At 49.0% G+C, this 13,364-nt stretch overlaps 1 protein-coding gene across 6 annotated transcripts in view; it reads right to left on the minus strand.

Annotated features, from left to right (window-relative positions):
• Positions 1 to 12,065, minus strand: part of SCLY (selenocysteine lyase) — a 30,056-nt gene extending 17,991 nt beyond the window's left edge. For 2 of the 6 annotated variants that reach the window (XM_060107100.1, XM_060107105.1), the window contains exons 1-3: positions 11,919 to 12,065; positions 9,001 to 9,116; positions 2,403 to 2,503 (exon numbers count right to left, since the gene is read on the minus strand). In XM_060107100.1, the coding sequence (XP_059963083.1) occupies positions 2,403 to 2,503; positions 9,001 to 9,116; positions 11,919 to 12,007 (306 nt within the window). In that variant the 5' untranslated portion in view covers positions 12,008 to 12,065. Of the gene's footprint in view, positions 1 to 2,402; positions 2,504 to 2,797; positions 2,896 to 9,000; positions 9,117 to 11,841 lie in introns of those variants that run through there. The other 4 variants (XM_060107101.1, XM_060107106.1, XM_060107103.1 and 1 more) reach the window with 4 other exon arrangements.
• Positions 12,066 to 13,364: the final 1,299 nt, after the last annotated feature.

Consider the following 13,364-nt stretch of genomic DNA (forward strand, 5'->3'; position numbering starts at 1 on the left):
TCCTCCAAGGTTCTCTGATGAACTACAAATTGTTTAGTGGTGGTGGTGGTGGTAGAATTTATCCTTTTCTTTTATGATTAAAGTTCTCTGTATTTTTTTTTTTTTTTTGCGATACGTGGGCCTCTCACTGTTGTGGCCTCTCCCGCTGCAGAGCACAGGCTCCGCATGCGCAGGCTCAGCGGCCATGGCTCACAGGCCCAGCCGCTCCGCGGCACGCGGGATCCTCCCAGACCAGGACACGAACCCGCGTCCCCCGCATCGGCAGGCGGACTCTCAACCACTGCGCCACCAGGGAAGCCCAAGTTCTCTGTATTTTATCTAAGGAATCCATCTCTTCAACATCACAAAGGCCAGGCCTTGTCACATGACAAGGACCCATCCAGGTATGGCCCTGTTTCGGGCCTCGTGTCTCTCCTTGCCCTAAGACCGTCTGCCTTAATTAGTTAGAACAATTCACTGTGTTCTTAATCTTGAAGAAGATCTGGCTATTCTCGTCGGCATTGTGTATTTCCATATAAATTAGTTTGCGAGATTCCATCGAAAAAGAGTCAGAATTTTGACTGAAGTTGCTTTGCATCTACAGATCCACCTGGAAAGAGCTGACATACTTATCACACTGAGTCTTCCCATCTGTGAACATGGTATATGCTGCATTTATGTAGAACTTCTTTGAAGGCTCTCGGTAATGCTTCTATTCCTTTCCCAACGTGTGTGTGCAGATGTCTTACAAAAGCTTTTTTACTAGATTTATTTCCTAAGTATTTGATATTTTTTGATGCTCTGGTAAATACCTGTTTGTTGCTGGTACATAAAAATACAATTGATTTTTTTATCTAATAACTTTGCTGAATTTACTTACTAACTCTAATAATCTAGCTGCAGAGTCTCTTGGTTTTTTATGTGGACAGTCACATCACCTGTGGATGACCTTCTTCTCCAATAAGGAAATGAGATGGTGAGAATTACTACTTGAGTAGAGACCTTGACATCATCACACTGTCACTGAGTATCTTCTATCAATTTAAAAAGAAGTACCTTTGAAATCGGGTCAAACCTCAAGCTCTTTTGTGTTTTTTTTTGTTTTTGTTTTTGTTTTTGTTTTTTTTTTTTTTTGCTGTATGCAGGCCTCTCGCTGCTGTGGCCTCTCCCGTTGCGGAACACAGGCTCCGGACGCACAGGCTCCGCGGCCATGGCTCGCGGGCCCAGCCGCTCCGCGGCATGTGGGATCTTCCAGGATTGGGGCACGAACCCGTGTCCCCTGCATCGGCAGGCGGACTCTCAACCACTGTGCCACCAGGGAAGCCCCGTGTGTTTTTTTTTTTAATTGAAGTATAGTTGATTTACAATGTTGTGTTAGTTTCAGGTGTACAGCAAAGTGATTCCATTATATATATGTTCTTTTTCAGATTCTCTTCCATTACAGATTATTACCAGATACTGAATATAGTTCCCTGTGCTATACAGTAGGTCCTTGTTGGTTGTTTATTTTATATAAAGTAGTGTGTATCTGTTAATCCCAAACTCCTAATTTATCTCTCCCCCGTTTCCCCTTTGATAAGCCTTAGTTTGTTTTCTGTGTCTGTGAGTCTATTTGTTTTGTAAATAAGTTCATTTATATCATTTTTTAAGGTTCCACATATAAGTGATATCACATTATATTTGTCTTTCTCTGTCTTACTTTACTCAGTATGATAATCTCTAGGTCCATCCATGTTGCTGCAAATGGCATTATTTCATGCTTTTTTATGGCTGAGTAGTATTCCGTTGTGTATATATACCACATCTTGATCCATTCATCTGTCCATGGACATTCAGGTTGTTCCCATGTCTTGGTTATTGTAAATAGTGCTGCTATCAACATTGGGGTGCATGTATCTTTTCGAATTAGAGTTTTTGTCTTTTCCAGATGTATGTCGAGGAGTGGGATTGCTGGGTCATATGGCAGTTCTATTTTTAGTTTTTTAAGGAACCTCTGTACTGTTCTCCATGGTGGCTGCACCAATTTACATTCCTACCAACAGTGTAGAAGGGTCCTCTCTTCTCCACACCCTCTCCACATTTATTATTTGTAGATGTTCTGATGATGGCCATTCTGACTGGAAACCTCACTCTTAACAAGGTAAGCAACTTAGTGGGATTCAAAGGAATGACTACAGGCCAAAATGAAGGGGAAACTCTCTTTATTGAAATAGCAATGCAAAGCAAATTAATTTATATGTTATGTAACAAATATCCTATCAGCCCCCTGGAATTCACTTATAGGATAAATGTTGGCTAATTATATCAAGGACAAAGTATTTCTCTTTCTTTAAAAAACAATAATACCAAGAGGCAGTCACCTTCTACTTTAAAAAAAAAATAACTTACAGCTAAAAGAACATGAGACTGTTGAGACTGTTTACCTCTGTGCCCCCGGAAGTGAAGATCATGTCTTGAGGTCTCCCACCTATCATCTTGGCAAGGTTTTCCCGAGCTGCATTGATAATCTCCTTGGCCTTCCTACCTTGAGGGACCAAAGTGGAAATTCATTAACTTTGCTTCACCAAGTCCAATCAACACATGTTTAAAAGAACAACCAGACATGAAGGAGTGAGAGATCTGAGTGGGCAGTTCTAAGACAAAACGTGCTCCACCTACGTGAGCTACAACCAGAAATCACTTGGCCAAGGGGCAGCTGTAAGATGTGAGCAAACCAGTGAAAACTACTGAGATTTCAGTAACTTAGTAAGAGCCAGAAACAAATATGGGACGATGCCTGGGAACCCTAAAATTCCCTGAGACATGGTTTCCTTCTTACCGGATGCTACGGGAGAGGGGAAGCTGTGGCCATCTGCCTTGCTTCCCATCCGTCAAGACAGGAGAATGAAAGGATGGAATAATTTGCTTAAGATCACGCTGCAAAACAACAAAAATAAGCAAAAATAGAACTTGTGACTCCGCGACACAAAGCCCAATGCCATATGTCATACTGCCCGTCCCCTAGGTAACGAGAAAGGTCACTGCCTCAGGGACACGTTTGCTTTCAAACAGCTGCTAGGAGCCCAGCTACTCCCAGTTTCACTGGAGAGCAGGAAAACAGGAACCAAACTTCATGTGGCAGAGAAAGAAAGGCTCTGGGATGGGAATTCTGAAAATTTTGATGACCATTTTTAGTCTGTAGACCAGTAGACTCCAAACTTTTTTGACTATTCGGTCCTATTTATAAAAAAATTTTTTTGAGCAGGTACCACTAAAATAAACATATAAATAATAAAACATACGTAAAGATAGAAATGTAAAACGATGTGGTAAAAATAAATATACAAAGTAATCCACACACTCCTTAAGACTATTGCGTAGGTTCTAATTACAAGCAATGAAGGTCTGGGGTGTCTAGGAAACCCAGTCCTTTCAATCAGTGATACTTTAAAAGACTGCAGTAAACGTCAATCAGTTTGGCCAGGACCCCGGCCCGGTACACTGTTAGCTCCTCCTGAGTGCCGCTCAAAGCCCGTCCACCAGCTCACGGCCCACTCTTCTTCCAGGATTCTGCTGAGAAGCCCCCTCTGAGGGGCTGCTGGGCTGGTCCCACAGCGGCAGGTCCCTTGCCCATGCCCCACTGCCCTTCCCAGGACAATCGGGTGGCCCATGTGGCATGTAGCCCCCAGAGCCTGTTTCGATGTGCCTGTAGACCTTCATATAAGCATTTCACAGGGTTTTCTTTTTCCTTTTCAAAAATGGGTTTCATAATTTACAAATTGGTTTGCAAAAACTTCCCTTTCAGGGCTTCCCTGGTGGCGCAGTGATTGAGAGTTAGCCTGCCGATACAGGGGACACAGGTTCGTGCCCCGGTCTGGGAAGATCCCATGTGCCGCGGAGCGGCTGGGCCCGTGAGCCATAGCCGCTGAGCCTGTGCGTCTGGAGCCTGTGCTCCACAATGGGAGAGGCCACAACAGTGAGAGGCCCGCGTACTACAAAAACAAACAAACAAACAAACAAACAAAAAACCCCCTAAAAACACCTTCCCTTTCCACTTATCGACAAGTCTTGGAGACCCTTCTACACAAGGATTCGGGGGGCTACCTCACCACCGTGATGTACCTATTGGAACAGCTGAAATGAAGAGATTGGTCAGTCCAAGTGGTCGGGAGGATGTGGAGAAAACGCAACTCTCATTCACATCAGTGGGAACAGAAACGGGTACAAGCACTTTGGAGAGAGCACAGCAGTTCCTTAGGAAGTCAAACTTACACCTCCCATCTGACCCCGCCGTTCTGCTCCTAGGTGTTTATGGCAAATAGTGTTTACCCAAGAAAAAAGAAGGTGATGTCCACAACTTGTACATCAACATATGCCCAAAATTCCAACCCAGACCTTGTTCTGGATGCCACTCACCCTACCTGGATGTCCAACAGGCATCTGAAACTACATACATTCAAAGCTGAACGTCCGGGGACTTCCCTGGTGGCGCAGTGGTTAAGAATCCGCCTGCCAAGGCAGGGGACACAGGTTCGAGCCCTGGTCCGGGAAGATCCCACATGTTGCAGAGCAACTAAGCCCGTGTGCCGCAACTACTGAGCCTGCGCTCTAGAGCCCGCGAGCCACAACGACTGAGCCCACGGGCCACAACTACTGAAGCCCACGCGCCTAGAGCCCGTGCTCTGCAACAAGAGAAGCCACCGCAATGAGAAGCCCTCGCACCGCAATGAAAAGTAGCCCCCGCTCGCCGCAACTAGAGAAAGCCCGTGCGCAGCAATGAAGACCCAATGCAGCCAAAAATAAATAAATAATAAATTTAAAAACGAAAACAAACAAACAAACAAAAAAGCTGAATGCCTGCCTCCCTCCCCCCAAACTGGCTCCTTTCTCAAAGGCTCCCAGCCTTTCCTTTTTCAGTAAGTAAACGGCAACTCAATCCTTCCAGGGGACCAGGGTGAAAGCTCCTCTTTCTCCTACCCCATCACCCAACCCATTATCAAATCCTGTAGGAACTGCTGTCAAAAATATCCAGAATCCAACCCCACCTCCCCCTGCCTCAGCCACCAGCTGAGTCAAGGCCACTGCTGTGATATTCCCCTGGCATGACCCCAACTCCACGGACCCCACTGTGGTCCATTCTCCACAAAGCGGCCAAGGTAATGCCTTGAAAACCCAACAATTCTTTGTGCTCTGTGCTTTTCCCTCACCAGGAACAATGCTCAGCACACAGTAGGTACTCAACCAATATTGGTTAAATCACCTGTGTTCAAAGTGTGGTCTGGGGAACTCTGGGGGTCCACAAAGTCAAAGCTATTTTCATAATAATACTGAGACATCATTTGCCTTTTTTTCACTCATTTTCTCACAGGTATGTAAGGAAGCCCTCCAGAGGCTACGTGATGTGAATATTGCAATGGACTGGATACAGAGCCAGGTATGGGACCCAAACATCTTCTGTTTATCCAGACCTTGAAGATTTTCAAACATGTACAACAGTGCCATTCTTCTCACTAAATCTGTTCTGTTTTGGAAAAGATAGTTTCTTTTTCATAAAAAAAAAGTTAACATGTAATGGATTTATTATTGTTACTTTTAATGAATAGATACGTATCTAAAGTTTTTTAGTGTTAAGTTCTGATATGGCAAATATCTACAGACAAAGCGTGCATAAGCAGAGGCTCTTTGGGGTCCTTAATACGTTTTCAGAGTGTGGGGTCTCGTGAGTGACCTCAGTTATGTCACCCCTCTGCTCAGGCCCTCCAGACGCACTCCACCCCAGGCCCACGAGAGCCGGCTCTCACCTCACAGTGGCCTCCACAGCCCAGCGTGGCACTGCCCCCAAACCCCTTGGTCCCCCGAAGCCCCTGCTGTCACCCACAACCCTCTGCCCGAAGTGCCTCCCCAGGTGTCCCCTCCTCATCTGCAAACGTATGTCATCTGAGATTAGGATCATCCTCCGCAAAGGGGGACCCCTCCCCCAGCACTGTCTGCCCTTTATCCGGCTTCACTGCTCCCCACAGGGCTTTGTCCACCTCACACACTTGCATCTGTTAACTGCCCGCTGCCTGCTGCCCCCTCCCAAGAGCAGGACCTTTGTCTGTTGGCTGCTCCACCCACCAGACACAGAGTAAGCGCCCTCCAGGCAAGCTGAGTGGACGGCTCACAGGGGAGGACTGGAGCCCTTGAAGGTGAGCCCCAGACCCTCCCTCCTGAGGGAGGGCTGCCCTTGAGTGTGTCAGAAGACACCTGGGGAAAAGGCCCTAGGGAATCCCTGACTGCAGCAGGAGGGGTGATGGTGGGGAAACTCCAGAACCCGGGGCTAGGAGAGCTGGGTTCCATCTGGGGACCAGCCCGAGATGCTGCAGGCCGCTGGCCCACTCTGAGAGAGGACGCCCTCAGCTGTGAACCTGAGCTCTGATCCCCACCCACCATGCAGGTTCTCACTAATAAAGAGACGTGGGTGCGTGCGAGAGCACGGTCAACCTAACTCACTGTGCACACAGTGACCCTCCCCGCATTTCCACAGCCAGAGGCACCCACAAGCGCTGGGGGGTGAGCCGGGGAATGTCATAGCACAGCGTGTATACTGCTGTGTCAGCTAAGAAACAGAGTTTTTGTTTGTTTGTTTGTTTGTTTTTTTTGTTTGTTTTTTTTTTTTTTGCGGTATGCGGGCCTCTCACTGTTGTGGCCTCCCCCGTTGCGGAGCACAGGCTCCGGACGCGCAGGCTCCGGACGCGCAGGCTCAGCGGCCATGGCTCACGGGCCCAGCCGCTCCGCGGCATATGGGATCCTCCCAGACCGGGGCACGAACCCGTATCCCCTGCATCGGCAGGCGGACTCTCAACCACTTGCGCCACCAGGGAGGCCCGAGAAACAGAGTTTTGAAGAGACAAAAGCTTGGCTTTAGTAAAGTTTTCTTCTCATTACAGTAGGCATGCTGACTGTAGAAGAATTAAATACCGGGATACAAAAAGAAAATGCTCAAAACCTCCTGCAGTCCCACTACTCCAAGGTAACTGCGGCAGGAGCGTCCGGCGGGCGTCCCGTCTGTGCTGGGGCTGCCCTTGCTGCCACTCTCCCTCCCTCTACCACGGAGACATTTTCAGCTGGAACACATCTTCATTAAGGCCACATTTAAATGAAGAAAGTCTTAGAGGAGTTCAGAATTTAGACCCCATTTCCCAACTTCCACTGCAACGGAAATGCCAACGCGTGGCCATGGGACCAACCTCTGGCAGTGGGTTACAGGCCAGAGTGGTCCTTGCAACTTCCAGAAGTGTCTCTAAAGGACTGAGGCAGCCCTTTCTCCTCCTCTTTCTCTCCGTCCCACAGGCCGGACTGCTTACATGATGGCTTGAGCTGCAGGAGCCATCTTGACCCCAAGGGGCAGGTGCATGTTAAAGATGGAAAAAGTTTTAAGATAGAAGGAGCTGGATCTCTGGTAGTGGCTGAGCAGCCACATGGGCCCTGGACTGTGAGAGAAATAAATTTCAAGCTGTTTAATCTACAGTTATTTGGGAGTTTCTGTCTCTCACAGAAAAACTATACATTTTCCATACTTGCTCTACAGAATTTTTTCTTGGGTGGTGGGCAGGGGAAATCAATCACACTGCACATTTATAACGTGCATTTTCCACTTGGGCCAAATGCCGCAACTCTCCTCCTAGGTCATCAATGTAGTCCACACCATTGCTTTAAGGGGGACCAGAACTCACGCCAGGGCTTCTGCATACTTTATGTGATCCATCCTTGACTGATGGACACTGACTGAGGTTATAAGCAAGGTAGTAAAAAACATCTTGGGTTTCTAAACTCTTCCCATACCGCCTTAATATCTGCCTTAAAACAGATTACCCTCCAAGAAACTATTATCATTATTAAATCATAATATTGTGAAAATAATTAAACCATTCTATCATACAGGTGATTTTTTCTTTCTTTCCTTTTTCTTTTTCTTTTCCATTTCTACCTGAGTGTCAACAGAGAATTACTGCAATGCATTTTTAGTTATGGTTCTTAATTTGTGGAAACAAAGGCTGTCAAGGCAACATGCAATCCACAGACAGGCTTCATCAGGTCTAGAAGGGTTATTTCTCCTTGAGGGTTATTCCTAAATTTCTTCATGATAAATGCTTTTTATTAGCACTTAACTGTTCTCTGGATTCTCCAGTTTTATGCGTCAGAAACTTCAGTTTCCCTAGAGGAAAGATTAGCTACAAGGCAACTTCCAGAAGATTAGCCAGAACATATGTATAAGATAAACCAACAACAAAGTTAATGAATGACTAGTATCTGATTTTGCAAAAGCTTTTAGTCATCAAGTTGTGAAGCTTTCAATAAGCAAACCGACATGAAAACCCACAAAAGCCTATCAATTTGTACACAGGTATTGCTAAATCCTAGGGCATGGCAGTAGTCTGAAAGTTATTTTAGTTCATTGTGATCCACAGTTAAGACAGTTTATCTTCATTATCCCTGATAAAGCATTAAATAAGAAGACACAGCTTCAGCTCACTGTCTGAAAGACACAACGTGACTCTGCCATGTAACTCCTGATTTGAAGCAAATTCTTTTCCAAGACCTCCAATTTAATCCTCTACATTAAAACAAGAATAAACGAGAAACATATAAGAATATTTATAATTAAAGAATTTGAAAGTAATTTTTATTTTTAAAAAAAGGAGACCAGGATTCTATGTGATCCTGATGTTGCAAAAGATCTATTTTGTAAATTTTGTAATGGTTGACTGAGACAGATACGTGACAGGGTTTGAATAGGCACTGTCACTACAAACAACTCTTAATAAGACAGCTTTTTCATCTGGGAAAGGAGGACAGGAGAGTATGTTAAAGATGAAAGATTATGGTACCAACAAGGCTCAAATTTGGGCTTCTCAGGAAAAAACTACCCAAAATCACAGCTAAAGATTTGCCGTGAACAGAAAATCTATCCAAAACCGAGTCATACCACATGGTACACAATTTCTCTAAGAGTACCTCTGCCCCCCACGTCTCTGATCTGTGTGTGTCTTCCAGAATTACCTGCCGGGTAAGGGCTGCTGGGATTTCCCCAGGCTTCCTGCATGGCTTCAGTCATGGCCTGGATGACTTCTGGCTCCAGGGGGGTGGTTGCATTATAGTCCATATACACTTTCCTGCTGGAGAGAAAATAAAGACGTGCCTATTAGGGAAAAGAAGGTGAAATCTGGAAACACAGCTGCACCCTGTCTATCATATCAACAGAAGCAAATAATGTCAAGGTTAGGGTGTTTCTCTGCATTTACATGTGCCGGATTCTACAAGCTGTGCTCAGAAGTCTCCACATCTTCATTATTTATGGAAAATGTATATGTGTTTTCCAACCATCTATCAATAGTATTTGCTAGTTTCCTTTATCACTGTTAGGAAATTGTCCCTTTGGACTTTCAAAACTTTCAAAACTTCTTTCCACCGCTTGGTAGGAGGGGTGGCCCGCTGGGCCTCGGCTACCTACCTGACTCTGGCCTTCCTCCTGAAGGAAGCAGGGGAACCTTGCAGTCCCAGGGAGCCCCACATTCCCCAGGGCCTTTTCCCTGGTTTTTCAACTTCACCACTTCACCAGTAGTTTTCCTTTGTTTCCCTGCAGTGCCTGCGATGGCCGTGAGGCTCGGGTGATCTAGGCGACCACTGCTCCCCCTCTCCCCACTCTGCTTCCCCTGAGCTGCAGTCTCCTCTGCGGGGTGGGGGGCATGTGCAGGCTTGCTTCTCCTCCCTTTGCCCTTTCCGTTTTCTTCGCCTAGAATGACCACACCGACCCCCCCCCCTTACTTTTTAGGTCTTTGCTCCAACTTGACCTTCTTGTGAGGCAAACTGGGCTCTAAATAAAATTGCAGCCACCCATGCCCTCCTCCCCAGGGCTGTGCCCCCTGGCACCCCGTTTCTCCAAGGCACCCCATCATCTAACACACTAGACTTGTTCCTTGTTTATTCTCTGTATCAACAGAAAGTAAAAGAACAGCAGCTCCACAAGCTCCCGTTTTCCTCCCAGCTCTGTCGCCAACACTGAGGACGACGGCTGGCACAGAGTAGGGGCTTGGTTTATAAGGTGACAAATGTCACACCAAGTGCACAGCCCCTGAAAGATCCCTAAGTGAAATTTATCCATATATCTTTTTACCAGTATCAAAAACTTTCAGAAACTTTCGTGAATATGTAATAGTAGGCAATCCTGCCAGATACCATTAATTATTTCACCTGACTTTAAAGTCAGCAATAGCATTTAAACCAATCCACATGAAAATTCAAGCACAATTTCCAATGGTGGCTGTTAAAACACAGGTTCTTTAACCCATGGAGTGTTTTTCTTTTGGTCGCGCCTTGCAGCATGTGGGATCTTAGTTCCCCGACCAGGGATCAAACCCGTGGCCCCTGCAATGTAAGTGAGGACTCTTAACCACTGGACCACCAGGGAAGTCCCCCCATGGAGTGTTTTAATGCAGCATCTTGTCTCTAAGATGCCCAAGCACAAGGCTTTGGGGCTTGGGAAGTCTGAGCAGCCATCCTTGGCCACCCGGGTATTAGGAATCCCTGGGTCCTGTTGAGTCTTAAACCTGCATGTGCCCCTAACTCTGCTCTCACTTCCAATGATAAGTATTCCAAAATTACTCAAACTACTAGTGACCACAGCTCTTCAATCTCCTGCTTGGCTAAGCTCATTCAAAGCCTGAATTTCAGAACACTTCAGAGATTACTCTGCCCTTGTTACTTCTTTAAAGTGCTATCAGTATTGCACGGGAAGCTAAACTTAATTATTAAGGTCATAACCAAAAAGAAAAAGGCATCACGAATCTCTTCTCCACTCAGTACATTCTCCCAGCTCCCTTTTCTCAGTTCCAAGCAAGTGAGACCTAATGAAAGACGTGGCAGATTTAGGCCTGGACCCACATTTTAAAGACACACACCCGCTCCTCATACTCAGGTAGAGAGGATTACCCTTCCTACCCAGAAAGTATTTAACAAATTCCTGGATTGAGGGTGAAGACTCACAAACAAACAAACACGGATGCATCTCCCCCCACCCCCACCTAGGGGAAGGTCCCAGCAGGCTGGAACAGCTCTGTGGGCTGGAGTGGCCCCCTGTCTTCACCCCCACTCTGCCAGGTGCTCAGGCCAGCAGCCTCGGGGCATCCTTCTTAACCCCACCTCCCCCCTACTCGGAGGACGCATCAGCAAGTGCGGGTTTATTCTCAGTACAAACCCTCCTCCCGCCACCCCTGCCACCACTGCGGTCCACACCGCCTCTCCCTCCTCGATTAGGACAAAAGATTCCCAACTGGCTTCCCTGCTACCTGCAACCCCTACTCCCTACAAAGCAGCCAGAAGGATTCCTTTAAAATATAAAGTAGTAATTTGTAATATAATTAAATGACGTCACTCCCCTCTCAAACCTCCAGGACACCCCAAGTCCTTCCTGGGCTCTGCGGCTCTGCTCGCGGACAGTTGCCCCAAGCCCCTCCGCTCCGCAGTTTTCGCTGCCCTGGACGCCGAGGGCTCGTTCCTGCCCTCGGGTCCTTTGCTGCGGTTTCCTCTTCCCCGCGCGCTCGCTCCCAGAACTTGTGCGGCTCACTCCTGGATGTCACTCAGGTTTTAGCCCAAGCGTCACCTTCCCGGAGCCCTTTGCAGGCCACGCCTCGCATCCGCTCGTCCTCCCAGCGCTCATCCCTGCTTTAGGCCTCCCGCGCGGACAGCCGGGCGGCGCTGCATCCCCGCGCGGACCCTCATGCCCGCGAGAGACCGGCCAGCTGGCGGCCCCTCTCCGGGAAGGACCCCTCCCCTGGAAAGTGACCACCATCTGACCGCCCCCTCCCTCAGGGAGTGACCACCGGCCGGCCGCCACTCTCAGACCTCGCCACGCGGCGCCTGGAGGGCTTCCTGGAGGAGGGCGCCGACGGCTTCCCCTGCCTTCCGCTCAAGGAGCGCACCTCTCCGGCGGGCTCTTCTCTGCTCGGCTGCCAGGCTGACTCGCCGCTCGCCCCCGCGCGTCCCTGCTCCGCGGCCCGGCCGCCTCCATCCCAACACCTCCCAGCCCGGCCGCCCCGGGCTCGGCCCCAACCCGCAGAGCATGTAGCTGCCAGGAGCGCCACCGGGAGGAGGCGGGGCCGCGAGGGCCGGGCCGAGTCCGGATTGGCTGAGGTGCGCCCTCCCAGCCAATCCTCGCGCTTCAGTGGCGTTCCGCCGGGAGGCGGGGCCCCGGCTGCGTGCGGTCAGGGGGCGGGGCTTCAGGCGCGTCACAGCGGGGCGTGGTCCCGGCGGCGGAGCGCGGATGGAAGTGCTGTGCGCGGGCCCTGGGCGGTGAGCGGGTAGGCGGCACCGGGAGCGAGGGCGGCGGGGGCCCGGGGGCGGCCGGGGAGCGAGGGGTCAGCGTGCTTCCGCCCGGCTGGAGCGGGAGCCCCGGTCCTCCGAGGCCGGCGGGCCACGCCCTACGTCACCGCTGTCCCGGGGGGCTCCACCATGATCCGACCCTCTGCTTGGGTGACTTTGGGTGAAATTAAGGCTCATTTCCTGCGGGTGGATCTGAGGGGTCTGGAGTGGAGGCTGTTACAGGAGCCAAGGCAAGACACGAGGAACACCAGGCCCGGGCGCAAAACGCAGGAAAGATGGATCCGGGACAGATTTAGGGAACGGGGTCTGCTGAATGTGGGGCACGCGGGAGGGTGAGGGAGGAGGATGTTAGTCCCTTTACCCGGACAGGAAGGAGCCCCGGGGCGGGGAAGGTGATGGGCTGAGTTTCCGACCTGTTGCTTTGTCTGAGAGGCAGCCAAATGGACATGTCTAGCATTCGTGTATCCTGCCAACCATAACACAAGTCAGTTGCGAAAGCGGTGAGAGAGGGCAAAGATCCAGATGCTTGAATTCTAATGAAGCCACCCCCCGTCTCGCCCTTTTGACAAAATAACAATTTCTAAGTTTAATTGAGCCCTGAGCATGTGTCAGGCACTGTTCCAAGCGCCTTTCCTGTATTCACTAGTTTCCTCTTGATAACACCCTTATCAAGTGGGTGCCTTTATCCCCACTTTATATATGAGGAAAGTCAGGTACAGAAAAGGTCAGCATCTTGCCCAACTTTACACGGGGAGTAATGGAGCCAGAATTTGAATGCAGGAATGCTTTGTCAAGAAATTGAATTTTGGGGCTTCCCTGGTGGCGCAATGGTTGAGAGTCCGCCTGCTGATGCAGGGGACACGGGTTCGTGCCCCGGTCCGGGAAGATCCCACATGCCGCGGAGCGGCTGGGCTCGTGACCCATGGTCGCTGAGCCTGCGCGTCTGGAGCCTGTGCTCCACAGTGGGAGAGGCCACAGCAGGGAGAGGCCCGCGTACCGCAAAAAAAAAAAAAAAAAAAAAAATTGAATTTTAATTGGATGTTTGT

Source organism: Mesoplodon densirostris, chromosome 8 (genome assembly GCF_025265405.1).
Source record: "Mesoplodon densirostris isolate mMesDen1 chromosome 8, mMesDen1 primary haplotype, whole genome shotgun sequence".
NCBI classification, from domain to species: Eukaryota; Metazoa; Chordata; class Mammalia; order Artiodactyla; family Ziphiidae; genus Mesoplodon; species Mesoplodon densirostris.